General features: G+C 46.8%; 1 protein-coding gene across 1 annotated transcript in view; it reads right to left on the bottom strand.

Annotated features, from left to right (window-relative positions):
- Positions 1 to 1,448: 1,448 nt before the first annotated feature.
- Positions 1,449 to 25,078, bottom strand: part of LOC132385508 (protein phosphatase 1 regulatory subunit 3F-like) — a 62,582-nt gene continuing 38,952 nt past the window's right edge. Inside the window, exons 2-4 of the mRNA XM_059957632.1 lie at positions 22,733 to 22,782; positions 22,231 to 22,289; positions 1,449 to 3,711 (exon numbers count right to left, since the gene is read on the bottom strand). Of these exons, the coding sequence (XP_059813615.1) occupies positions 2,800 to 3,711; positions 22,231 to 22,289; positions 22,733 to 22,782 (1,021 nt within the window). The 3' untranslated portion in view covers positions 1,449 to 2,799. The remainder of the gene's footprint in view (positions 3,712 to 22,230; positions 22,290 to 22,732; positions 22,783 to 25,078) is intronic.

Genomic DNA, 25,078 nt, shown 5'->3' with positions numbered 1-25,078 from the left:
TAGAGATGCTGCTGGGCTTTCTTTGCTATGGAGCTGGTGTTGAGGGACCAGGTGAGATTTTCCACCAGGTGAACACCAAGAAATTTGGTGCTCTTAACGATCTCTGCCGTCAATATTCAGCGGAGAGTGGTTGCTCCGTGCCCTCCTGAAGTCAACAACCATCTCTTTTGTTTTGTTCACATTCAGAGACAGGTTGTTGGTTCTGCACCAGTCCGTTAGCCGCTGCACTTCCTCTCTGTAAGCTGACTCGTCATTCTTGCTGATGAGACCCACCACGGTCGTGTCATCGGTGAACTTGATGATGGGGTTCGAGCTGTGTGTTGCAGCACAGTCGTGGGTCAGCAGGGTGAACAGCAGTGGACTGAGCCTTGGGGAACCCCCGTGCTCAGTGAGATGGTGTTGGAGATGCTGCTCCGATCCGGACTGACTGAGGTCTCCCAGTCAGGAAGTCTAGGATCCAGTTGCAGAGGGAGGTGTTCAGGCCCAGTAGGCTCAGCTTTCCAATCAGTTTCTGAGGGATGATTGTCTTTACAAGATGGGTGACTCCAGCCATTATCAACACTCTTCATAGGTTGTCTGCCTGGCGTCAGTAGTTGCATAACCAGGACTTATGATATACACCAGTGTCTCATCACCTGCCCCAATGGCTTCATGTGACCCTGATTGGGGGGGATAAGCAGGTACTACACCTCTTTTGGTAGAGATGTACTAACACCCTTCCCAAGAGCTGCACATATACCTGACCTCTCTCACTGGTGGGAGACCTGGGGATCAGGGATCCAGCTCTTTAAAACCACAAAAGAGCTCTCCAAATTCATACTGTAGAATGTCAGCTGTACACACGACCAGATGGACCCACAACAACCTCTCACTGCCTGAAAGGCACCGTTATGGCACTCGCCTCACCAAGCCCCCCCCCCTTGCCCCCCCACACCCTGGGACCACTGCACTCCCTGAACCATGGGAAATCTCTCTGCCACAAACACCTTTACTCTGGTCAGCTGAAGTTAAGTGACTTACATTCACCAAGACAAATAAAACCCAATCTAGCTGTTTTGTTGGTCTCTTGAACTCACCAGCTTAACAGCTCGGGGATGCCTGGATTTCTCTGTAAGTGTTATCCACCTTGTGATAAAATCACAAGGAAATATCACGCACTCACCAAATATTGGAGTGTCATACGACTGCACTTAGAAAGACCATTGTAGAAGATAAACACTTTCTAACCCCAGGGTCACTGGACAGTGATGGGGAGAACAAATCCTGGCTAATTCACCCCCCTCACACTGGGGTCAGTGATGGGGAGCAAGTCCTCTGTCTCACCCCAGGGATACTGGGCAGTGATGGGGAGCAAGAAGCTTAGCTATTCCCCCCTCTCTCAAACTCTGGGGTCACTGGACTGTGACGGGGAACAGGAACACTGGCTGACACAGTAGCAGCAAATTGTTCCTTCTTACATCGATTCAATCGTGATTTCTTTTTTAGTGTAACCATGCTGATCATAAATAACGCGTGAATGTGATCTTAGATATAGACACCTACGTTCCCAGTGCAGCAGGGGTTGCTGGGCAGTGATGGGGTACAGGAACGTTAGCTGATTCCCCCCCCAAACCCTGGGGTGACCGGACAGTGAAAGCCCCTGCTTGGTACATTACGTTTAACGGTGTGTAGACAGGTATCAGACACAGTGAAAGGTTCAGGGAACCAGAGACTGCGAGTCTGGTCAGTATTTAAGGAAGATGTAACACAGGGAAGTGTGGGGATTGATTAAGAGCAGATGGGGTGGTGACAAACAGTCAGGATACCAGATTATCTGCCAACGTTTTATTTACCTTTGGTTAAAATGGTACAGGTTTCATGGGACACACACTCACACACACACTTACCCACATACAGTATATACACACACATTAACACACAGTGGGCTGGCGTGAAAATATTTGGGGTCTGCTGAGGGTGGGGTAGCATTGAGGCCAATGTTGTGCAGGGAGTTTATACGCTGGCCTCCCCATCCATCCCTCTCATAGTCATGAGCAACCCTCCCTCTCCCCCCATCTCTCCAAGTGCTCTCCCCATGGGAGTCTCCCTGATTCCTGCCTGACTGCCCTCAAGAAGGGGGAGGGAAACGGGACTAGCCGCTCCCTGTTTCCGCAGCAGAAGGCGACTCACGCCTTGGTGAGAACAAGTTAAAGAGGGCTGGGGTGGGAGCTGGCAGATGTGTCTCAAGATCCAAACAAGGTGGTAGGGGATATTAGCAAGGCTGATGGGTCCTCCAACAAAGCCCCACTTCCCTACCTACATACCAGCAAGTCTGGGGAAGGGGCATCTCCAATGAGAGGGTCCCTATCCCCATTGTTTGTCCGGAGCAGGATTCGAACTGTGTTTCTTTTCGCCCACATTCACGGAAAAACCCATGGATGGGACTTTGGGAAGGGAGTGGGAGGGGTTGGTGACTCCAAGGGTAGAGAGGAGATCGGGGAGGGGAGGATCTGTCGGACGGGGATCAGCATTTTGTGGGGTGGAAGGAGTCTTCGCAGTCTTCCAAAAGGCACTGAATTTGGGAGGAGTGAGGTGGAGGAGGAGGGGAGACAGAAGAGGGGGGAGAAGGTGAGTGGAGTGAGGGAGGTAGGGAAGAGGGAGGGAGAGAGAGGAGGCAATTGGGGCAGGACTGGGTGGGTGGGGGAGGGAGTGAAAAGAAGGAAAGATGGGTTTAAGAGGGAGGGAGAGGTGGAGTTGGCGGGGAGGGAGAGACCTGTGCTCTGGAGGTGATCTGTGTCACGGTGCCAGGAGGGGGTGGTCCTAGGGCAGGAAGGTGGAGAGTAGATACAGGGTGCAGCAGAGCAGGGAGCCTGCACTGTCCACGGCCACCCTCAGGAAGATCAGTACCTGGAGAGAGCGGGAAGCGAGAGCAGCCACTTCCTTCAGCGCCGCCAGGGACTGCAGGTCAGGCTGCTCCCCGGAATCGAGTTCCCCAGCTCTGGCCTCTGGCTGTCCTGCCATATCACCTTCACCCTCAGGACTCCCCTGCTCCCTGGACATGGCCTCCTGCCATCCGCTCCCTGTTTCGCCCTCCCCCTCGGGATGTTCCTCTTCCTGGGCCACTCCTTCCGGCTGCAGGGGAGGAGGAAAGAGAGGAGGGGAACAAGGAGAGGGAGGGGGGGAATGGGGAGTGGGAGGAGGTGAGGGGGCAGAGGGAGGAGGGGAGGGGGCAGAGGGTTCGCCTCCTGGTTCCAAATGGCTTCCCATCTCCTCTCCCGACCACTCTCCTCCACCACAGCTTACTCCCTCGAGGGGAGAGGAGGGTGGGGGTTCCGGGACTCCCATTTGAACCCACTCCTCGGCTCCAAGGAGATCACTGCCATCGTCACTGCTGTTCCTCCACTCTCCCAGCCACTCCCCTCTGCCAAAGTCTGTTCCTGCAGGGGGAGAGTGGGGTGGAGTTCCCGGGACCCCAATCGGGGACCACTCCTCGACTCCGGAGAGACCACTCCCATTGCTGCCGTCCTTCTGCTCTCCTGGAGTGCCTGCCCCACTGCCCCGTGGCTCGCTGATTGGCCCTTGGGGATCAGGCTGCTTGGCCAGGGGTCCGCGCCCCGCCTCCAGCTCCTGCTCCTCTTCAGCAGGGGCAAAGTTGTTGGGCAGGTTGGTGCTCTCCGTTGCTCCGTCTGGGAGGGGTTGAGTCAGGAGCTGGCTGACCTGTACCCTGGGAATCTGTGGTGAGCGGAGAAATGGAAACTCTTTCAGAATGGGTGGATCCTGACTTGCTTGCAGCGTTTGGCGCCTCATGTCCATGCAAGCCCAGTCCCGCACATTCACATCCCTCAGATCCTACCCCTCACCGAGGAGGGTTACCAATAGCAGTGTGGCAGTTAGCGTCACACTATTACAGACTGGGGCACTCCAGAGTTCTGTAAAGAGCCTCTGCACATCATCCTTGTGGGATGTGCGGGTTTGCTCTGGGTTCCCCGGTCTCACTCCACCGACCAAAGACAAACGGGTGGGTTTACTGGTCGTTGTCAATTGTCCTGAGATTTGGCTCAGATTAAATCAGGGACAGTGAGGCTCGAAGGTCCATAAAACAAAACCTTTGCTTTTACACAGAAGGTGGGTGTACGGAATGAGCTGCCAGAGTAAGTGGTAGAGGCTGGTATAGTTAGTGTTTAAGCAGGGACTCAGACTGGAAACGTCTTGCCAGATGCTGACAAATGGCACCAGCTTGGATGGGGCATCTTGAACAGCAAAGGCATTTGGTACGCTGGCCTTCAACAGTGCAAGCACCGAGTTGTGCTGCAGTTGTACGAGACGCTGGTGAGGCCACACTTGCAGTATTCTGTACAGTATGGTCACAGCGTTATACGGAAGAGTGTGAGAGGATGTACCAGGATGTTGCCTGGACCTGGGAGCCTGAATTACAAGGTGAGGTTGTGTTGACATATTCCCTGGACTGTGGGTGATTGAAGGGTGACCTGATAGAGGAATATAACATCAGGAGGGGCATAGACAGGGTGAAAGCACATAGGCAAAGGGCAAACATGAGGAAATCTGCAGATGCTGGAAATTCAAGCAACACACACAAAATGCTGGTGGAACGCAGCAGGCCAGGCAGCATCTATAGGGAGAAGCACTGTCGACGTTTTGGGCCGAAGACCCTTCCTATAGATGCTGCCTGGCCTGCTGCGTTCCACCAGCATTTTGTGTGTGCTGCTAGGCAAAGGGTGTTTGGTTTATGGTCAGAGGCAGGGATTTTAGAAGGGACATTTGTGGCAGCTTCTTCGCATAAAGGATGGTGCATATTGGAACCGGCTGCCAGAAATAGACACAAGATGTAGGAGAACTAGAACTGGCCATTCGGCCCACTGAGTCTGTTTCGTCATTTCAACATGGCTAATCTAATTTCCTCTCAATCCTATTCTCCTGCCTTCTCCCCGTAACCATTCACGCCTGACTAATCAAGAACCTATCAACCTCTGCCTTAAATAGACCAAGACCTGGCCTCCACAGCTGGCTGTGGCAATGAATTTCACAGGTTCACTACCTTCTGGCTGAAGAAATTCCTCCTCATCCCTCTTCTAAACAGACGTCCCTCTATTCGGAGTCTGTGGACCTCTAGTCCAAGGCTCCACCCCCACCATAGGAAACATCTTCTCCACTTCCACTCTATTTAAGCCATTCAGCATTCGTTAGGTTTCAATGAGATCACCCCTCATTCTTCTACAGGCCGAGAAACATCAATTGTTCCTCACATCTTAAGCCTATCATTCCCAAAATCATTCTTGTGAACCTCCTGGGGACCCTCTTCAATGTCAGCACACCCTTACTTTAATAACGGGCCCAAAACTCCAAATGTGGCCTGACTGGTGCCTTATATAGCCTCAGCAATACATCCTTGCTTTTATATTCTAGTCCTTTTGAAATGAATGCCTTTCAATTCGCTCATGTTTATTCATAAAACCATAAGACATAGGAGCAGAATTAGGCCATTCAGCCCATTGAGTTTGCTCTGCCATTCCATCATGGCTGATCCGAGATCCCACTCAATCCAGTACAGCTGCCTTCTTGCCATATCCTTTGATGCCCTGGCCGATCAGGAAACGATCAACCTTAAATATACTCACAGACCTAGCCTCCACTGCAGTCTGTGGCAGAGCATTCCACTGATTCACAGTTCTCTGGTTAAAAAAAATTCTTCCTTATCTCTGTTTGCCCCTCAGTTTTGAGGCTGTATCCTCCTTAGCTCTGGATACCCCCACCAAAGGAAACATCCTCTCCACATCCACCCTATCTAGTCCTTTCACATTCGGTAGGTTTCAATGAGATTCCCCCGCATTCTTCTAAATTCCAGTGAGTACAGGCCCAAAGCTGCCAAATGCTCCTCATATGTTAACCCCTTCATTCCTGGAATCATTCTTGTGAATTTCTTCTGGACTCTCTCCAATGATAACACATCCTTTCTGATATACGGAGCCCAAAACTGTTGATAACACTAAGTGCAGCCTGACTAGGGTCTTATAAAGGCTGAGCATATTCTCCTTGCTTTTATATTCAATTCCCCTTGAAATAAATGCCAACATTGCATTTGCCTTCTTTCCCACAGACTCAAACTGAAAATTAACCTACTGGGGGTCTTGCACGAGGACTAAGCCCCTCTGCACCTCTGATGTCTGAATCTTCTCTCCATTTAGAAAATAGTCCGCATTACTTTTCCTTTGACCGAAATGCATTATCGTACATTTCCGAACACTGTATTCCATCTGCCACTTTTTTTGGCCATTTTCCCAATTTGTCTAAGTCCTGCTGCAATCACATTGCTTCCTCAGCACTGCCTACCCCTCCACCTATCTTCATATCATCCACAAACTTTGGCACAAAGCCTTCAATTCCATTATCAAATCATTGACAAACAATGTGAAAAGAAGCAGTCCCAATACTGACCCCTGAAGAACACCATTATTCACTGGCAGCCAACCAGAAAAGGCCCCTTTTATTTCCACTCACTGCCTCCTGCCCGTCAGCTATTCCTCTATCCATGCTGGTAGCATTCCTGTAATGCCTTATCTTGTTAAGCAGCTTCATGTGTGGCACCTTACCAAATGCTTTCTGAAAATCCAAGTAAATGTCATCCACTGCCTCTCCTTTGTCCACCCTGCTTGTCACTTCCTCAAAGAACTCCAATTGATTTGTCAGGCCAGATTTCCCTTGACAGAAACCATAGACTTTGACATTTTATCATTAGCCTCCAAGTACATTGAAATTGCATCTTTAATAATGACCCACTATCCCAGCCAGAGTTTAGGCTAACTGTCTATAATTTCCTTTCTTTTGCCTTCTTCCCTTCTTAAAGAGTGGAGTGACATTTGCAATCTTCCAATCCTCTGAGACCATGCTAAAATCAATTGATTAGAAAACCTACAGCACAATACAGGCCCTTTGACCCACAATGCTGTGCTGAACATGTCCTTAACTTAGAAATTACCTTGGGTTACCCATAGCCCTCTATTTTTCTAAGCTCCATGTACCAATCCAAGAGTCTTTTAAAAGACCCTGTCGGTTCCGCCTCCACCACTGTTGCCGGCAGTCTATTCTACCGACTCACCATTTTCTGCTTAAAAATTTACCCCTGACTTCTCCTCTGTACCTTCTTCCAAGCACGTTAAAACCGCTGTCTCATGTTAACCATTCCAGCCCTGGGTAAAAGCCTCTGACTATCCACACAATCAATGCCTCTCATCATCTTATATACCTCTATTAGGTCACCTCTCATCCTCCACAGCTTCAAGGAGAAAAGGCTAAGCTCACTCAACCTAAAGTAAGTGAGGTATGCTCCTCAATCCAGGTCACATCCTTGTAAATCTCCTCTGCACCCTTTCGATAGTTTCCACATCCTTCCTGTGGTGAGATGACCAGAACTGAGCACAGTACTCCAAGTGGGGTCTGACCAGGGTCCTATGTAGCTGTAACATTACCTCTCGGCTCTTGAACTCAATCCCACGGTTGATGAAGGCCAAAACACCATATGCCTTCTTAACCACAATCAACCTGCGCAGCAGCTTTGAGTGTCCTGTGGACTCGGACCCCAAGAACCCTCTGACCCTCCACACAGCCAAGAGTCTTAACATTAATACTAAATTCTGCCATCATATTTGACCTACCAAAATGAACCACCTCACACTTATCTGGGTTAAACTCCATCTGCCACTTCTCAGCCCAGTTTTGCATCCTATCAATACCCTGTTGTAACCTCTGACAGCCCTCCACACGATCCACAACATTCCCAACCTTTGTGTCATCAGCAAATTTACTAACCATCCCTCCACTTCCTCATCCAGGGCATTTATAAGAATCACAAAGTGAAGAACAGATCCCTGAGGCACACCAGAATATGACCCGTCTACAACCAATCGGTGGGCAAGATAATTCTGGAGCCACAAAGCAAGGTCCCTTTGAATCCCATGCCTCCTTACTTTCTCAATAAGCCTTGCCTGGACACCTTATCAAGTGCCTTGCTGAAATCCACATACATTACATCTACTGCTCTACCTTCATCAAAGAGTCACATCCTCAAAAAATTCAGTCAGGCTCTTAAGGCACGAGCTGCCTTTGACAAAGCCATGCTGACTATTCCTAATCATATTATGCCTCTCCAAATATTCATAAATCCTGCCTCTCAGGATCTTCTCCATCAACTTAAACAACCACTGAAGTAAGACTCACAGGTCTATAATTTCCTGGGCTGTCTCTACTCCCTTTCTTGAATAAGGAAACAACATCTGCAACCCTCCAATCCTCCAGAACCTCTCCTGTTCCCATTGACAATGCAAAGGCCATTGCCAAAGGCTCAGCAATCTCTTCCCTCACCTCCCACAGTAACCTGGGGTACAACTCATCCGGTCCCAGAGACTTATCCAATTTGATGCTTTCCAAAAGCTCTCGCACATCTTCTTTCTGAATGTCTATATGCTCAAGCTCTCCAATCCACTGTCATCCCTACAATCGCCAAGGTCCTTTTCTGCAGTGAATACTGAAGCAAAGTATTCATTAAGTACCTCTGCCACCTTCTCCGGTTCCATACACATTTTTCCAAAGTCACATTTGATTGGTCATGTCTTATCCTCTTGCTCTTCACATTCTTGTAGAATGCCTTGGGGTTTTTCTTAATCTTGCTTGCTAAGGCCTTCTCATGGCTCCTTCTGGCTCTCCTAATTTCATTTATAAACTCCTTCCTGCTAGTCTTATAATTTTCTAGATTTCTATTATTACTTAGTTTTTTTAATCATTTGTAAGCTTTTCTTTTCTTCTTGACTAGATTTTCAACAGCCTTTGTACACCACGGTTTCTGTACCCTGCCATCCTTTCCGTCTCATTGGAAAATATCCCTTGAACATTTGCCACATTTCTGCCATACATTTCCCTGAGAACATATGCTCCTAATTTATGCTTTCAAGTTCCTGTCTGATAGCTTCATATTTCCCCTTACTCCAGTTGAATGCTTTCCTAACTTTTCTGTTCCTATCCCTCTCCAATGCTATGGTAATGGAGATAGAATTGTGATTACTATCTCCAACATGCTCTCCCACTGAGAGACCTCACACCTGACCAGGTTCATTTCCCAATACCAGATCAAGTACAGCCTCTCCTCTTGTACACTTATCTACCTATTGTGTCAGGAAACATTCCTGAACACTCCTAACAAACTCCACCCCATCTAAACCCCTTGCTCTAGGGAGATGCCAATCAATATTAGGGAAATTAAAATCTCCCACCACGACAACCCTATTATTATTGCACCATTCCAGAATCTGTCTCAGTCTGCTCCTCGATGTCCCTGTTACTATGGGGGTGGGTGGTCCATAAAAACACCTGGTAGAGTTATTCACCCCTTCCTTTTTCTAACTTCAAATCACAGACTCAGCAGACAATCCCTCCATGACTTCCTCCTTTCCTGCAACCGTCACACTATCTCTGAACAGCAATGCCAAGCCCCCACCTCTTTTGTCTCCCTCCCTGTCCTTTCTGAAATATATAAAGCCTGGCACTCTAAGTAGCCATTCCTGCCCCTGAGCCATCCAAGTCTCCAGAATGCCAGAGTAGATAGTGGAATGGAGGTGAAAATAAACGATGTTAGTAGTTCATACAAAGTCACAAATAGTAAGGTTGTGTGTGGTGGTAATAATCTTCTGAGGTGTGTCTATTTCAATGGAAAAAGCAGATGAGCTGGGGGCCTGGATTGACACCATGTGACATCATAGCCATTAGTGAAACTTGGCTACAGGAAGGGCAGGATTGGCAGTTCGATGTTCCAGGGTTCTGATGTTTCAGACGTGATAGAGGCAGAGGGATGAAGGGTGGGGGGGGGGGTGGCTTTGCTAGTCAGGGAAAATATTACAGCAGTGCTTCGGCAGGACAGATTAGAGGGCTTGTCTACCGAGACCATATGGGTGGAGCTGAGAAACAGGAAAGATATGACCACAGTAATGGGGTTGTATTATAGACCACCCAATAGTCAGCGAGAATTGGAGGAGCAAATCTGCAGCGAGATAGCAGACAACTGCAGGAAACATAAATTTGTGATAGTAGGGGATTTTAATTTTCCACACATTAATTGGGACTCCCAGACTGTTAAAGGTCTAGATGGGTTAGAGTTTGTGAAATGTGTTCAGGAAAGTTTTCTAAATCAATATATAGACGTACAAACTAGGGAGGATGCAATATTAGATCTCCTATTAGGAAACGAGTTAGGGCAGGTGATGGAAGCGTGTGTAGGGGAACACTTTGGTTCCAGTGATCATAAGGTCATTACTTTCAACTTGATCATGGATAAAGATAGATCTGGTCCTCGGGTTGAGGGTCTAAACTGGAAAAAGGCCAAATTTGAAGAAATGAGAAAGGATCTAAAAAGCGTGGATTGGGGCAGGTTGTTCTCTGGCAAGGATGTCGTTGGTAAGTGGGAGGCCTTCAAAGGAGAAATTTTGAGAGTGCAGAGTTTGTATGTTCCTGTCAGGGTTAAAGGCAAAATGAATAAGAATAAGGAACCTTGGTTCTCAAGGGATATTGGAACTCTGATAAAGAAGAAGAGAGAGATGTATAACATGTATAGGCAACAGGGAGAAAATAAGATGCTTAAGGAGTATAAAAAGAGTAAGAAAATACTTGAGAAAGAAATCAGGAGGGCTAAAAGAAGACATGAGGTAGCTTTGGCAGTCAAGGTGAAGGATAATCCAAAGAGTTTCTACAGGTATATTAAGAGAAAAGGATAGTAAGGGATAAAATTGGTCCTCTTGAAGATCAGAGTGGTCGGCTACGTATGGAACCAAAAGAAATGCGGGAGATCTTAAATGGGTTTTTTGCATCTGTATTTACTAAGGAAACTGGAATGGAGTCAATGGAAACAAGGCAAACAGGTAGGGAGGTCATGGAACTTATACAGATTAAAGAGGAGGAGGTGCTTGCTGTCTTGAGGCAAATCAGAGCAGATAAATCCCCAGGACCTGACAGGGTATTCCCTCAAACATTGAATGAGACTAGTGTTGAAATTGCAGGGGCCCTGCAATATTTAAAAGGTTAGTACCTACGGTTGAGGTACCAGAGGATTGGAGGATAGATCATGTTGTTCTGTTGTTTAAAAAAGGCTCTAAAAGTAAACTGGGAAATTATAGGCCAGTAAATTTGACGTTGGTAGTAGGTAAATTATTGGAAAGAATACTAAGAGATAGGATCTACAAGTATTTAGATAGACAGGGACTTATTAGAAACAGTCAGCGTGGCTTTGTGCATGGTAGGTCATGTTTAACCAATTTATTGGAGTTTTTCGAGGAAGTTACCAGGAAAGTGGATGAAGGGAAGGCAGTGGATGTTGTCTACATGGACCTCACTAAGGCCTTTGACAAGGTCCCACATGGGAGGTTAGTTGGGGAGATTCAGTCGCTAGGTATACAGGGTGAGGTAGTAAATTGGATTAGACATTGGCTCAATGGGAGAAGCCAGAGAGTGGTAGTGGAGGATTGCTACTCTGCATGGAGGCCTGTGACTAGTGGTGTGCCACAGAGATCAGTGCTGGATCCATTGTTATTTGTCACCTATATCAATGATCTGGATGATAATGTGGCAAATTGGATCAGCAAATTTGCTGATGATACAAAGGTTGGAGGTGTAGTGGACAGTGAGGAAGGTTTTCAAAGCTTGCAGAGGGTTTTGGACCAGTTGGAGGAATGGGATGAAAAATGGCAGATGGAGTTTAATGCAGACAAGTGTGAGGTATTGCACTTTGGAAGCTCAAACCAAGGTAGAACATACAAGGTAAATGGTAGGGCACTGAGGAGTGCAGTAGAACAGAGGGATCTGGGAGTACAGATACATAATTCCCTAAAAGTGGCATCACAGGTAGATAGGGTCGTAAAGAGAGCTTTTGGTACATTGGCCTTTATAAATCAAAGTATTGAGCATAAGAGTTAGAATGTAATGTTGAGGTTGTATGAGACATTGGTGAGACCAAATTTGGAGTATTGTGTGCAGTTTTGGTCACCTAATTACAGGAAGGATATTAATAAGGTTGAAAAAGTGCAGAGAAGGTTTACAAGGATGTTGCCAGGACTTGAGAAACTGAGTTACAGAGAAAGGTTGAATAGGTTAGGACTTTATTCCCTGGAGCGTAGGAGAATGAGGAGTGATTTGATAGAGGTGTATAAAATTAAGATGGGTATAGATAGGGTGAATGCAAGCAGGCTTTTTCCACTGAGGTTAGGGGAGAAAAAAAGCAGAGGTCATGCGTTAAAGGTGAAGGGGGAAATGTTTAAAGGGAAACATTAGGGGAGGCTTCTTCACACAGAGAGTGGTGGGAGTGTGGAATGAGTTGCCAGATGAAGTGGTGAATGCTTTTGACACTTAAGAAAAACTTGAACAGGTATATGGATGAGAGGGGTTTGGAGGGATATGGCCCAGGTGCAGGTCAGTGGGACTAGGCAGAAAAATGATTTGGCATAGCCAAAAAGGGCCAAAAGGCCTGTTTCTGTGCTGTAATGTTCTATGGTTCTATGTTTCTATGGTCTCTGTAATGGACACAACATCATAGCTCTAAGTACAGATCCACGCTCCAAGCTCATCCACTTTGTTCATGATGCTCCTTGTATTAAAATAGACACATCTCAAATCATCAGTCTGAGCGCATCCCTTCTCTATCACCTGCCTATCCTCCCTCTCATACTGCCCACAAGCTTTCTTTATTTGTGAGCCCAGCTGCCTTTTCCTCCCCAAACTCTCCCCAATAGCCTTAGCAAACCTCCCTACCAGGATATTGAGCCCCCTTGGATTCAAGTGCAACCTATCCTTATTGTACAGGTCACACATGCCCCAAAAGAGGTCCCAATATAAAGATAATGACATAATTTTTACGGCGTTGAATCCCTGCCCTCTGCTCCAATCTCTCAGCCACACATTTATCCTCCACCTCACTCTATTCCTATACTCACTGTCGCATGTCACAAGCAGTAATCCCAAGAACCTTGAAAGATCATGACCAATGCATCCATTATCTCTTCAGCAAACCCTCGAGACTTTGGGATGTAGTCCATCAGGTCCAGGTGACCTATCCACTTAAGACCTTTCAGTTTGCTGAGCACATTTTCTTTCTTAATAGCATGGCACTCACTCCTCCTCCCTGACACTCACAGACCTCTGGCACAAGACTAAAGACTGATGAAAAGTACTTATTAAGTTCATTGGCCATTTCTTTGTCCCTCATTACTCATAACATAATGTTCCAGTGGTCCAATATCAGGTTGGTGCTGGACCACAGGATAGGGAGTTTGTAGAGTGCCTACGGGATGCATTCTTGGAACAGCTTGTATGAGAGCCGACCAGGGACAAGACTATTCTGGATTTAGTGTTATGTAATGAACAGGATTTGATAAGCGATCTTGCAGTAAAGGAGCCATTAGGAGGTAGTGATCATAATATGATAGGTTTTGGAAGAGGACAGCGAGGCTTTGAGAGGAAGTGCAGCGGCGGCCATTTTCAAATTGTCCAATTGCGTCTCAGATCGGAGCTCTGAGAGGCGGGACTGCGCAGGCGCGTGAAGGAGGCCTGGGAAGGAAGGAAGATATAAGAAGGAGAGACTGAGTGAGGTAGTTCTCTTTTGGAAGAGGACAGCGAGGCTTTGAGAGGAAGTGCGGCGGCGGCCATTTTCAAATTGTCCAATTGTGTCTCAAATCGGAGTTCTGAGAGGCGGGACTGCGCAGGCGTGTGAAGGAGGCCTGGGAAGGAAGGAAGATATAAGAAGGAGAGACTGAGTGAGGTAGTTCTCTTTTGGAAGAGGACAGCGAGGCTTTGAGAGGAAGTGCGGCGGCGGCCATTTTCAAATTGTCCAATTGTGTCTCAAATCGGAGTTCTGAGAGGCGGGACTGCACAGGCGTGTGAAGGAGGCCTGGGAAGGAAGGAAGATATAAGAAGGAGAGACTGAGTGAGGTAGTTCTCTTTTGGAAGAGGACAGCGAGGCTTTGAGAGGAAGTGCGGCGGCGGCCATTTTCAAATTGTCCAATTGTGTCTCAAATCGGAGTTCTGAGAGGCGGGACTGCGCAGGCGCGTGAGGAGGCCTGGGAAGGAGGGAAGATATATATATAAGAACGCAGCCTTAAGAAGCGGGCAGCGTCGTTTGCGGGCAGCGGAGTGAGCCGGGAGCAGAGTGTAGGGCTTGGGCTCAGGGGGCTTAGGCGGAAGAGGGCACAGTAGGCTTATCTTTTAGTTCTTGTTATTTTTCAGTTTTTCGGGAAGTATGAGTGTGAGGGCAGCTTGTTGTTCTCGGTGTCGGATGTGGGAGGTCCTGGAGTCTCCGAGCCTCCCGGACTCCAACATCTGCGCCAGGTGCACCGAACTGCAGCTCCTGAGGGACCGAGTTAGGGAACTGGAGCTGCAGCTCGATGACCTTCGCCCGGTCAGGGAGAGTGAGGAGGTGATAGAGAGGAGTTACAGGCAGGTGGTCACACCGGGGCCACGGGAGGCAGATAGATGGGTCACGGTCAGGAAGGGGAAGAGGCAGGTACTAGAGAGTACCCCAGTGGCTGTACCCCTTGACAATAAGTACTCATGTTTGAGTACTGTTGGGGGGGACAGCCTACCTGGTGGAAGTGACAGTGGCCGGGTCTCCGGCACAGAGGACGGCCCTGTAGCTCAGAAGGGTAGGGATAGAAGAAAGAGGACCATAGTAATAGGGGACTCAATAGTCAGGGGTTCAGACAGGCGGTTCTGTGGAGGTGATTGGGAGACCTGGGTGGTAATTTGCCTCCCTGGTGCCAGGGTTCGGGACGTTTCTGATCGCGTCCAAGATATCCTGAAGTGGGAGGGTGAGGAGCCAGAGGTCGTGGTACATGTAGGTACCAATGACATAGGTAGGAAAGGGGAAGAGGTCCTGAAACGAGAGTATAGGGAGTTAGGAAGGCAGTTAAGAAGAAGGACCGCAAAGGTAGTAATCTCGGGATTACTGCCTGTGCCAAGCGACAGTGAGAGTAGGAATAGAATTAGGTGGAGGATGAATGCGTGGCTGTGGGATTGGAGCAGGGGGCAGGGATTCAAGTTTCTGGATCATTGGGACCTCTTCTGGGGCAGGCGTGACCTGTTCAAGAAGGACGGGTTACACTTGAATCCTGGGGGGACCAATATCCTAGCGGGGAGGTTTGCTAGGGCTACAGGGCAGACTTTAAACTAGTGAGATGGGGGGGTGGAAATCAATATGAGGAAACTATGGGAGAGGAGGTTAGTTCACCAGTAGAGCAAGTAAATAGACAGTGTGTGAGGGAGGAAAGGCAGGTGATGGAGAAGGGATGCGCTCAGCCCGAAGATGTAGGGGAGAAGAAAGAAAAGGATAATAAATTTGAATGCATTGTTAGGGATGAAAAGAGAGGAGGAGGTGGAGAGTATCTTAAATGTATCTATTTTAATGCTAGGAGCATTGTAAGAAAGGTGGATGAGCTTAAAGCGTGGATTGATACCTGGAATTATGATGTTGTAGCTATTAGTGAAACATGGTTGCAGGAAGGGTGTGATTGGCAACTAAATATTCCTGGATTTAGTTGCTTCAGGTGTGATAGAGTATGAGGGGCCAGAGGAGGAGGTGTTGCATTGCTTGTCCGAGAAAATCTTATGGCGGTGCTTTGGAAGGATAGATTAGAGAGCTCCTCTAGGGAGGCTATTTGGGTGGAATTGAGGAATGGGAAAGGTGTACTAACACTGATAGGAGTGTATTATAGGCCACCTAATGGGGAGCGTGAGTTGGAAGAGCAAATGTGTAAGGAGATAGCAGATATTTGTAGTAAACACAAGGTGGTGATTGTGGGAGATTTTAATTTTCCACACGTAGACTGGGAAGCTCATTCTGTAAAAGGGCTGGATGGTTTAGAGTTTGTGAAATGTGTGCAGGATAGTTTTTTGCTACAATACATAGAAGTACCGACTAGAGATGGGGCAGTGTTGGATCTCCTGTTAGGGAATGCGATAGGTCAGCTGACAGATGTATGTGTTGGGGAGCACTTCGGGTCCAGTGATCACAATAGCATTAGCTTCAATATAATTATGGAGAAGGACAGGACAGGACCTAGAGTTGAGATTTTTGATTGGAGAAAGGCTAACTTTGAGGAGATGCGAAGGGATTTAGAGAGAGTGGATTGGGTCAAGTTGTTTTATGGGAAGGATGTAATAAAGAAATGGAGGTCATTTAAGGGTGAAATTATGAGGGTACAGAATCTTTATGTTCCTGTTAGGTTGAAAGGAAAGGTTAAAGGTTTGAAAGCACCATGGTTTTCAAGGGATATTAGAAATTTGGTTCGGAAAAAGAGGGAAGTCTACAATAGATATAGGCAGCGTGGAGTAAAGGAATTGCTCGAGGAATATAAAGAATGTAAAAGGAATCTTAAAAAAGAGATTAGAAAAGCTAAAAGAAGATACGAGGTTGGTTTGGCAAATAAGGTGAAAGTAAATCCGAAAGGTTTCTACAGTTATATTAAAAGCAAGAGGATAGTGAGGGATAAAATTGGCCCCTTAGAGAATCAGAGTGGTCAGCTATGTGTGGAACCGAAGGAGATGGGAGAGATTTTGAATGATTTCTTCTCTTCAGTATTCACTAAGGAGAAGGATATTGAATTGTGTAAGGTGTGGGAAACAAGTAAGGAAGTTATGGAACCTATGACAATTAAAGAGGTGGAAGTACTGGCGCTTTTAAGAAATTTAAAAGTGGATAAATCTCTGGGTCCTGACAGGATATTCTCCAGGACCTTGAGGGAAGTTTGTGTAGAAATAGCAGGAGCTCTGACGGAGATCTTTAAGATGTCATTAGAAACGGGGATTGTGCCGGAGGATTGGCGTATTGCTCATGTGGTTCCATTGTTTAAAAAGGGTTCTAGAAGTAAGCCTAGCAATTATAGACCTGTCAGTTTGACATCAGTGGTGGGTAAGTTAATGGAAAGTATTCTTAGAGATAGTATTTATAATTATCTAGATAGACAGGATCTGATTAGGAGTAGCCAGCATGGATTTGTGCATGGAAGGTCATGTTTGACAAACCTTATTGAATTTTTTGAAGAAGTTACGAGGAATGTTGATGAGAGTAAGGCAGTGGATGTAGTCTATATGGACTTCAGCAAAGCCTTTGACAAAGTTCCACATGGAAGGTTAGTTAAGAAGGTTCAGTCGTTAGGTATTAATGCTGGAGTAATAAAATGGATTCAACAGTAGCTAGATGGGAGATGCCAGAGAGTAGTGGTGGATAATTGTTTATCGGGATGGAGGCCGGTGACTAGCGGGGTGCCTCAGGGATCTGTTTTGGGCCCAATGTTGTTTGTAATATACATAAATGATCTGGATGATGGGGTGGTAAATTGGATTAGTAAGTATGCCGATGATACTAAGGTAGGAGGTGTTGTGGATAATGAGGTGGATTTTCAAAGCTTGCAGGGAGATTTATGCCGGTTAGAAGAATGGGCTGAACGTTGGCAGATGGAGTTTAATGCTGAGAAGTGTGAGGTTCTACATTTTGGCAGGAATAATCCAAATAGAACATACAGGGTAAATGGTAGGACATTGAGGAATGCAGAGGAACAGAGAGATCTAGGAATAACAGTGCATAGTTCCCTGAAGGTGGAGTCTCATGTAGATAGGGTGGTGAAGAAGGCTTTTGGAACGCTGGCCTTTATAAATCAAAGCATTGTGTATAGAAGTTGGGATGTAATGTTAAAATTGTACAAGGCATTGGTAAGGCCAAATTTGGAATATTGCGTGCAGTTCTGGTCACTGAATTATAGGAAAGATATCAATAAATTAGAGAGAGTGCAGAGACGATTTACTAGGATGCTACCTGGGTTTCAGCACTTAAGTTACAGAGAAAGGTTGAACAAGTTAGGTCTCTATTCATTGGAGCGTAGAAGGTTGAGGGGGGATTTGATCGAGGTATTTAAAATTTTGAGAGTGATAGATAGAGTTGACGTAAGTAGGCTGTTTCCATTGAGAGTAGGGGAGATTCAAACGAGAGGACATGATTTGAGAGTTAGGGGGCAGAAGTTGAAGGGAAACACGAGGGGGTATTTCTTTACTCAGAGAGTGATAGCTGTGTGGAATGAGCTTCCTGTAGAAGTAGTAGAGGCCAGTTCAGTTGTGTCATTTAAGGTAAAATTGGATAGGTATATGGACAGGAAAGGAGTGGAGGGTTATGGGCTGAATGCGGGTAGGTGACGACTAGGTGAGATTAAGAGTTCGGCACGGACTAGGAGGGCCGAGATGGCCTGTTTCCGTGCTGTGATTGTTATATGGTTATATGTTATATGGTTTTTATCTGCAATTTGAGAAGGATAAGGAGGTGTCAGTGTTGCAGCTGAACAGGGGAAACTATGGAGCCATGAGGGAGGAGCTGGCCAAAGTTAACTGGACGGACAGCCTAGCAGAAAAGACAGTGGAACAGCAATGGCAGGTATTCTTGGGATAATGCACAAGGTGCAAAATCAGTTCATCCCCTGGAGAAGGAAGGATTCAAAGGGGGGAAAGGGGCCACAATGGTTGACAAAGGAAGTCAGAGATTGCATTGCATTAAAACAAAGGAAGTATGACAGAGCTAAGGTGAATGGGAGGACAGATGATTGGGAAGTTTTTAAGGAACAACAGAACTTAACTAAAAAGGCAATACGGGGAGAAAAAATGAGGTACGAACGCAAGCTAGCCAGGAATATAAAGGAAGATAGCAAAAGCTTTTTTAGGTATGTGAAGACAAAGAAGATAGTTAAGAACAATTTTGGCCCCTTGAAGAATGAATTGGGTGAAATTGTTACGGGAAACAGAGAAATGGCAGAAGAATTTAATGAGTACTTTAGATCTGTTTTCACTAAGGAAGACACAAGCAATCTCCCGGATGTACGGATGGGACAAGGACATAGACTAACAGAGGAAATGAAACAGATTGACATTAGGAAGGAAACGGTGATGAGTAGATTGATGGGACTGAAGGCTGACAAATCCCCAGGTCCAGATGGTCTGCATGCTAGGGTACTACAGAAGGTGGCCTTGGAAATTGCGGATGCATTGGTAATCATTTTCCAATGTTCCTTTGATTCAGGATCAGTTCCTGAGGATTGGAGAATGGCTAATGTTATCCCACTTTTTAAGAAAGGAGGGAGGGAGAAAACAGAGTACTATCGACCTGTCAGCCTGACATCGGTGGTGGGGAAGATGCTAGAGTCCATTATTAAGGATGAAATAGTGGCACATCTAGATAGCAATGATAGGATTGGGCCGAGCCAGCATGGATTTACCAAGGGCAAATCATGCTTGACTAATCTATTGGAGTTTTTTGAGGATGTAACCAGGAAGTTAGACAAGGGAGATCCAGTGGATGTAGTGTACCTCGATTTTCAGAAGGCATTTGATAAGGTCCCACATAGGAGATTGGTGGGTAAAATCAAAGCTCAGGGCATCAGGGGGAAGACATTGACATGGATAGAAAACTGGTTGGCAGATAGAAAGCAAAGGGTAGCGGTGAATGGGTGTTTCTTGGAATGGCAGGTAGTGACTAGTGGGGTGCCACAGGGCTCGGTATTGGGACCACAGCTGTTTACAAATTACATCAACGATTTGGATGAAGACAATGAAAATAACATCAGCAAATTTGCTGATGATACTAAGCTGGGTGGCAGTGTGACATGTGATGAGGATCTAGGAGATCTAGGAGTCCTTGTTCATCAGTCACTGAAGGTGAATGAGCAAGTGCAGCAGGCAGTGAAGAAGGCTAATGGAATGTTGGCCTTTATTACAAAGGGAATTGAGTACAAGAGCAAGGAAATCCTCTTGCATTTGTACAGGGCCCTGGTGAGACCACACCTGGAGTATCGTGTACAGTTTTGGTCTCCAGGGTTAAGGAAGGACATCCTGGCTGCAGAGGAAGTGCAGCGTAGATTCACAAGGTTAATTCCTGGGATGTCTGGACTGTCTTACGCAGAGAGGTAAGACGTGCCCCAGTAGAGGTCCCAATTATCCAAAAATCTGAATCCCTGCCCCTGCTCCATCTCTTCAGCCACACACTTAACTACTATTCTCACTGTCACACAGCACAGGCAGTAATCCTGAGATTAGTAACCTTCAGGTCCTGCTTCTCAGCTTCCTTCCTAACTCCTGTATCCTTTTTTCAGGACTTCCTCCCTTTTTCTACCTGTGCCGTTGGTACCAATATGAACAAAGACTTTTGGCTGCTGCCCCTCCCTTTTTAGGATATTGTGGATGCATTCAAAAATATAACGGACCCTGGCACTTGGGAGGCAAACTACCATCTGTGTTTCCTTTTTGCGTTCACAGAATCGCCTATCTGTTCCCCTGACTATAGAGTCCCGTATTACTGCTGCCATCGTCTTCAGCTCCCTACCCTTCTGAGCCACAGAGTCAGACTCAGTGCCAGAGGCACGGCTACTGTTGCTTCCCCCAGGTAGGTCCTTCTGCCAGAGTGCATGACCATACACTTCCCTAAACTGTATTCCATCTGCTGCTCCTTTGCTTATTCTCCTAATCTTCCAAGACCTTCTGCAGACTCCCTGCTTCCCCAACATTACTTGCCCCTTTACCTATTGATCTTGTGGAGAGCCAGAGGCTTTTCCCCAGGGCTGAAATGGCTGACACAAGGGGGCATAGTTTTAAGGTGCTGGGTACAGGTACAGGGGTAAGTTTTCACACAGAGAGTGGTGGGTGCATGGAATGAATTGCCAGTGATGGTGGTGGAGGCGAATACAATAGGGTCCTAGATAGGTACATAGAGCTCAGACAAGTAGAGGGCTATGCGGCCTGCAATGTGCTGTAGATTTCTATGTTCTACACTGCATAGTCATAAGCTATCAATTCTGTCATCCAAATTATTGACTTATAACATGAAAAAAGCAGTCCCAACATTGTCAGCGGAAATCACTGAGAAAAGGCCTGTGTTATTCAATTCTTTGCTTCCTGCTAGTCAGCCAATCTTCTGTCCATGCTCGTGTTTTTCCGATGATACCATAAATTCTTATCTTGCTAAGCAGCCTCATGTGTGACACCTTGACAAAGGCCTTCTGAAAACTCAAATAAAGAACATCACTGACTCTCTCATCTCTCCTGCTTGTTATTTCCTCGAAGAATTCCAATGGATTTGTCAAGCAAGATTTCCCCTTAAGGAAAGCTTGCTGTCTTTGGCCTATTTTACCAGGTGTCTCTTGAGTACGCACCCTGAAACCTCATCCTTAGTAATGGACCCCAATATCTCCCCAACTAGGTTGGGGTGGGGGGACTAATATTGGAAGATCACCTATCAAATATGGAGATGAGGAGAACATTTTCTCCTGTACCTTGGAATTCCCCAGTTGTGTGGGTAAAAACCAGGATGAATGGTCTGTGGAGGGCTGCATGGTACAGGCAAGCAAGTGGTGCAAAGACAAGGATTGGACAAGTTGTGACCTTGTGGAGCAGACCCAACATCAGTTCCCACCCCCAGGGGTTCTGTTACCGGATCAGTATTGCAGAGAATGGTGGGATCTGTTAACCCAGGGTAGGTTGGTGCAGGGACAACTCATCTACCTACTGGTGACTGGACGAGGGTTGCAAAGGGGCACCCTAGGTGGGATTGAATCAATAACTGCTCTGGGATTTTGGGCTCTGTATCCGAGGAAGGATGTACTGGCTCTGGGGAGGGTCCAGAGGAAGTTTACGAAAACAGTCTCGGAGGTTGGAAGACTTAACCTCTGAGGAACATTTGATGTCTCTGGGATTTCACTTTGAACTGAGAAGTATGTTTGGGGGGGGGGGGGGTTTGGAATCTCTCTGAAATTTCCCGGATACTGAAAGGCCTGGATAAAGTGGATGGTAAGAAGCCAAGGGCACAGCCTCAAGTAAGAGGGATGCCCCATTAGAACAGAGAGGAGCAGCTTCTTTAACCAGAAGGCGGCGAATCTGTGGAACCTGTTGCCATTGATGGGTGTGGAGGCTAAGTCACCGGCAGAGGATGATGGGCTCTTGATTCGTAAGGGGGTGGGGGGGAATGAGTTGAATAAGGGGTTAGGGCAGGTGAATGGGGTAGACAACATTGAGTGCTGGAGCATACTTAGTGGGCTCAATGGCCAATAAGATCCCTGTGAGCCCAGAGCTGGGCAGAAGGGTTGTTTTCATGCTGTGACCCTGAAGTAACAAGGAGGACTGCGGAGCACAAGAACAACTGGGCAGTTGCAGGGTACGGAGAGACGCCTGTGGTCTTACCTGTAGGGCAGTGTTCCCAGGAGGAGGGGGGTTAGCCGTCTCAGAGTCATTGGTCCAGTCTGTGGGAACAGGAGAAGGTGGTGAGCGAGAGCCCAGCTGGTGCACAATCTCAGTGCCCCGACCATCCCACATGAAGCACTGCCCACCTGTCCCCCCTCGACCCAGCTCCCGTCCCACTCCTTGCCCCCACCACCCCTCCCTTCCCAACGCTGCCCACCCGTGTTGGCGGGGTTATGCCACCATGTGTCGCAGGCAGTAAGATGTAAGAGAGGGTCTGGCCCACCTCTTCCCACAGTGCAGCGCCACCATAACACCAACCCATGGCACAGCTTAAACGTGAGCCGCTCCTGCTGGTATCGTCACAGCGTGCTGCCACCGTGGTGTGGAGTTGCGCTACTATGAGGTCAACATCTAGCGTGCTGAGGTCACTGGGTGACCATCACTACCCCACCCCCCCCCCCACCTCCGGAACCAGCAGCAACCATGGGAAGGAGGAGCGTACCACGATTTCCTGCGTTCAGCTCCTCTGGGTCCTCATCCCGCTCTCCGTACCTGCAACATACCACAGGCACATAGTCAACACAGTGTAGGCTGCTCAGATGGGCATGGGAGGTCCCAGAACATGGCAACAGGGCCACCATAGGCCAGCGACCTCCGACTCCTTCATCAGTAACCGTCTGTCCATCTCGGGTCCAGAGTGGCGATAGTCAGCGACTGCAACACAGTACTCAGTCCCAATCACCCTGCAGCTCATGCCTGCATGTACTGAACTCTGGATAACAGTCACACAGGGGCTCAGCCCCACCAAACTACCAGGCAATGAGACAGAATCAAATTAACTACTCTTCACTTTGGAACGTTGTGTGAAGTTTTGGTCACCCTGCTACAGAAAAGAGTGCAGGAGATTTACAAGGAAGTTGGTAAGACTTGAGGGACTGAGTTACGAAGGGAGGTCGAACGGTTAGTGGCGGTTAGCATTGTCAGTGGACACAGCTTCAACAACTGCTGCTGTCTATAACGAATTTGTATGCTTCTATAACGAATTTGGAGCATTTGTATGCTCCAGCACCCCCACCCCTGACCCTACATTCCAAAGACGTATGGATGAGTATTAGTAAATTGTAATTATTGATGTAAATGACACACTTTGATGTACATGTGACAAATAAAGCCAATTTTGAATCTTTAACTTTATTCATGGAGCATAGAAGAGTGAGGCATGGTCTTGCAGAAGTGAATAAAATCATGAGAGTATGCATACATAAACACATAGTGAATGTACACAGCAAGGGATCAGCAATCAAGAATTAAAGGACACAAGTTTAAAGTGAGAGGAACCCAAGGGGCAATGTTTTCACATAGAGGGTGGTCCATATTAGAAACAAAGTGCAAGTGGTTGAGGAGGCTACTGTAACATTTACAGATACTTGGGCAGCTACATGGGTAGGAAAGAGTAAAGATTGGCTTTATTAGTCAGCATTCATGCCCACAACTCACTGGGCACCATGCTAGCATAGTGGTTAGTGCAACACTATTACAGCTCAATTCCAGCATCGTCTGTAAGGAGTCTGTGGAATATGTGGATTTTCCCCTAGCGCTCCAGTTTCCTCCCACAGTCCACGGACATACTGGTTAGTAGGTGAATTCGTCATTGTGAATTGTTCCACGATCAGGTCACGGTTAAATTGGGGTTGCTGAGACGGTACGACTCCTATTCCGTGCTGTATCGCTAAGTAGAATAAACACAATTAAACCTGATCTTTGAAATGTGGGAGGAAACCGGAGCACATGGAGGAAATCTACATAGTATTCGGGAGAGCATGCAAACTCCTCACAGACAACAGTGGGACTTGAACAGTCACTGGTGCTGTAAAGAGTTACACTGACTGCTATGCTAGGATATGGGACTAGTTCAGAATTTAATCTTGCTCAGCATGAAGCAGATGGGCTGAAGAACCTGTTTCTGTGCTATGAGTCTTTGGCACTCAATGGTAATCACATTACAACTCTCATTGCTAAGGTGCTCCCCATACCTCATCCAATTACACTGGACAACAATTTTTTTTCCCAGAAGTGCTGCTTCCTCAATTTTTTTCAGTTCATCAAAGAACCCTTGAAACTGAGCACAAGTATTATTTTATTTATGTAGATATAACGTGGAATAGGCCCTGCCAGCCCATCAAGCCACATTGCCCAGCGGCCCCCCAATTTAACCCTAGCCGAATCATGGGACAATTTACAATGACCAATTAACCTATCAATCAGTACACCTTTGAAACTAGTGCACCAGAAAGAAACCCATGTGGTCACGGGGAGAACATACAAACTCCTTAAAGACAGCAATTGAACCCAGGTTACTGGTATTGTAAAGTGTTGTGCTAACCACTTCACCACCATACTGTCATACAATTTCAGACTACTTGTATCACGTAGGAATTAGGAGAAACAAGAAATAAACTTTTATTGCATTTAATTGTATAAACGATGCTGACACTTTGCAATAGTTCAACTAAGCTATAAATGTTTTGTTGATAATTTTCATTTATACTCAGTGTCTGAGGCTTCTCGTTTAAATGTCCAACAATAATCAGCCAGCAGTGGTGGATTCCATTTGGCCTGATACCATTTCTCCATGACAGCAATGTCCTGGTGAAACCTTTCACCATGCTCGTCAATGACGGCGCCAAGATTTTCAGAGAAGTCTAAATGGGAACGCAGAAAATGAATCTTTAGTGACAAGTCATGGCTTTGTACAGTATGTTTGAAACATGTTGTCAACCAGCTGTGTGTAGTTTGGTGCTCTGTGCCAAGAAAATTTTCAGCAACATTCTTGAATGCCTACCATGTA

The sequence above is a fragment of the Hypanus sabinus genome (genome assembly GCF_030144855.1).
Source record: "Hypanus sabinus isolate sHypSab1 chromosome 24 unlocalized genomic scaffold, sHypSab1.hap1 SUPER_24_unloc_4, whole genome shotgun sequence".
Classification (NCBI taxonomy): Eukaryota; Metazoa; Chordata; class Chondrichthyes; order Myliobatiformes; family Dasyatidae; genus Hypanus; species Hypanus sabinus.
This window is presented reverse-complemented; position numbering and strand designations above follow the sequence as displayed.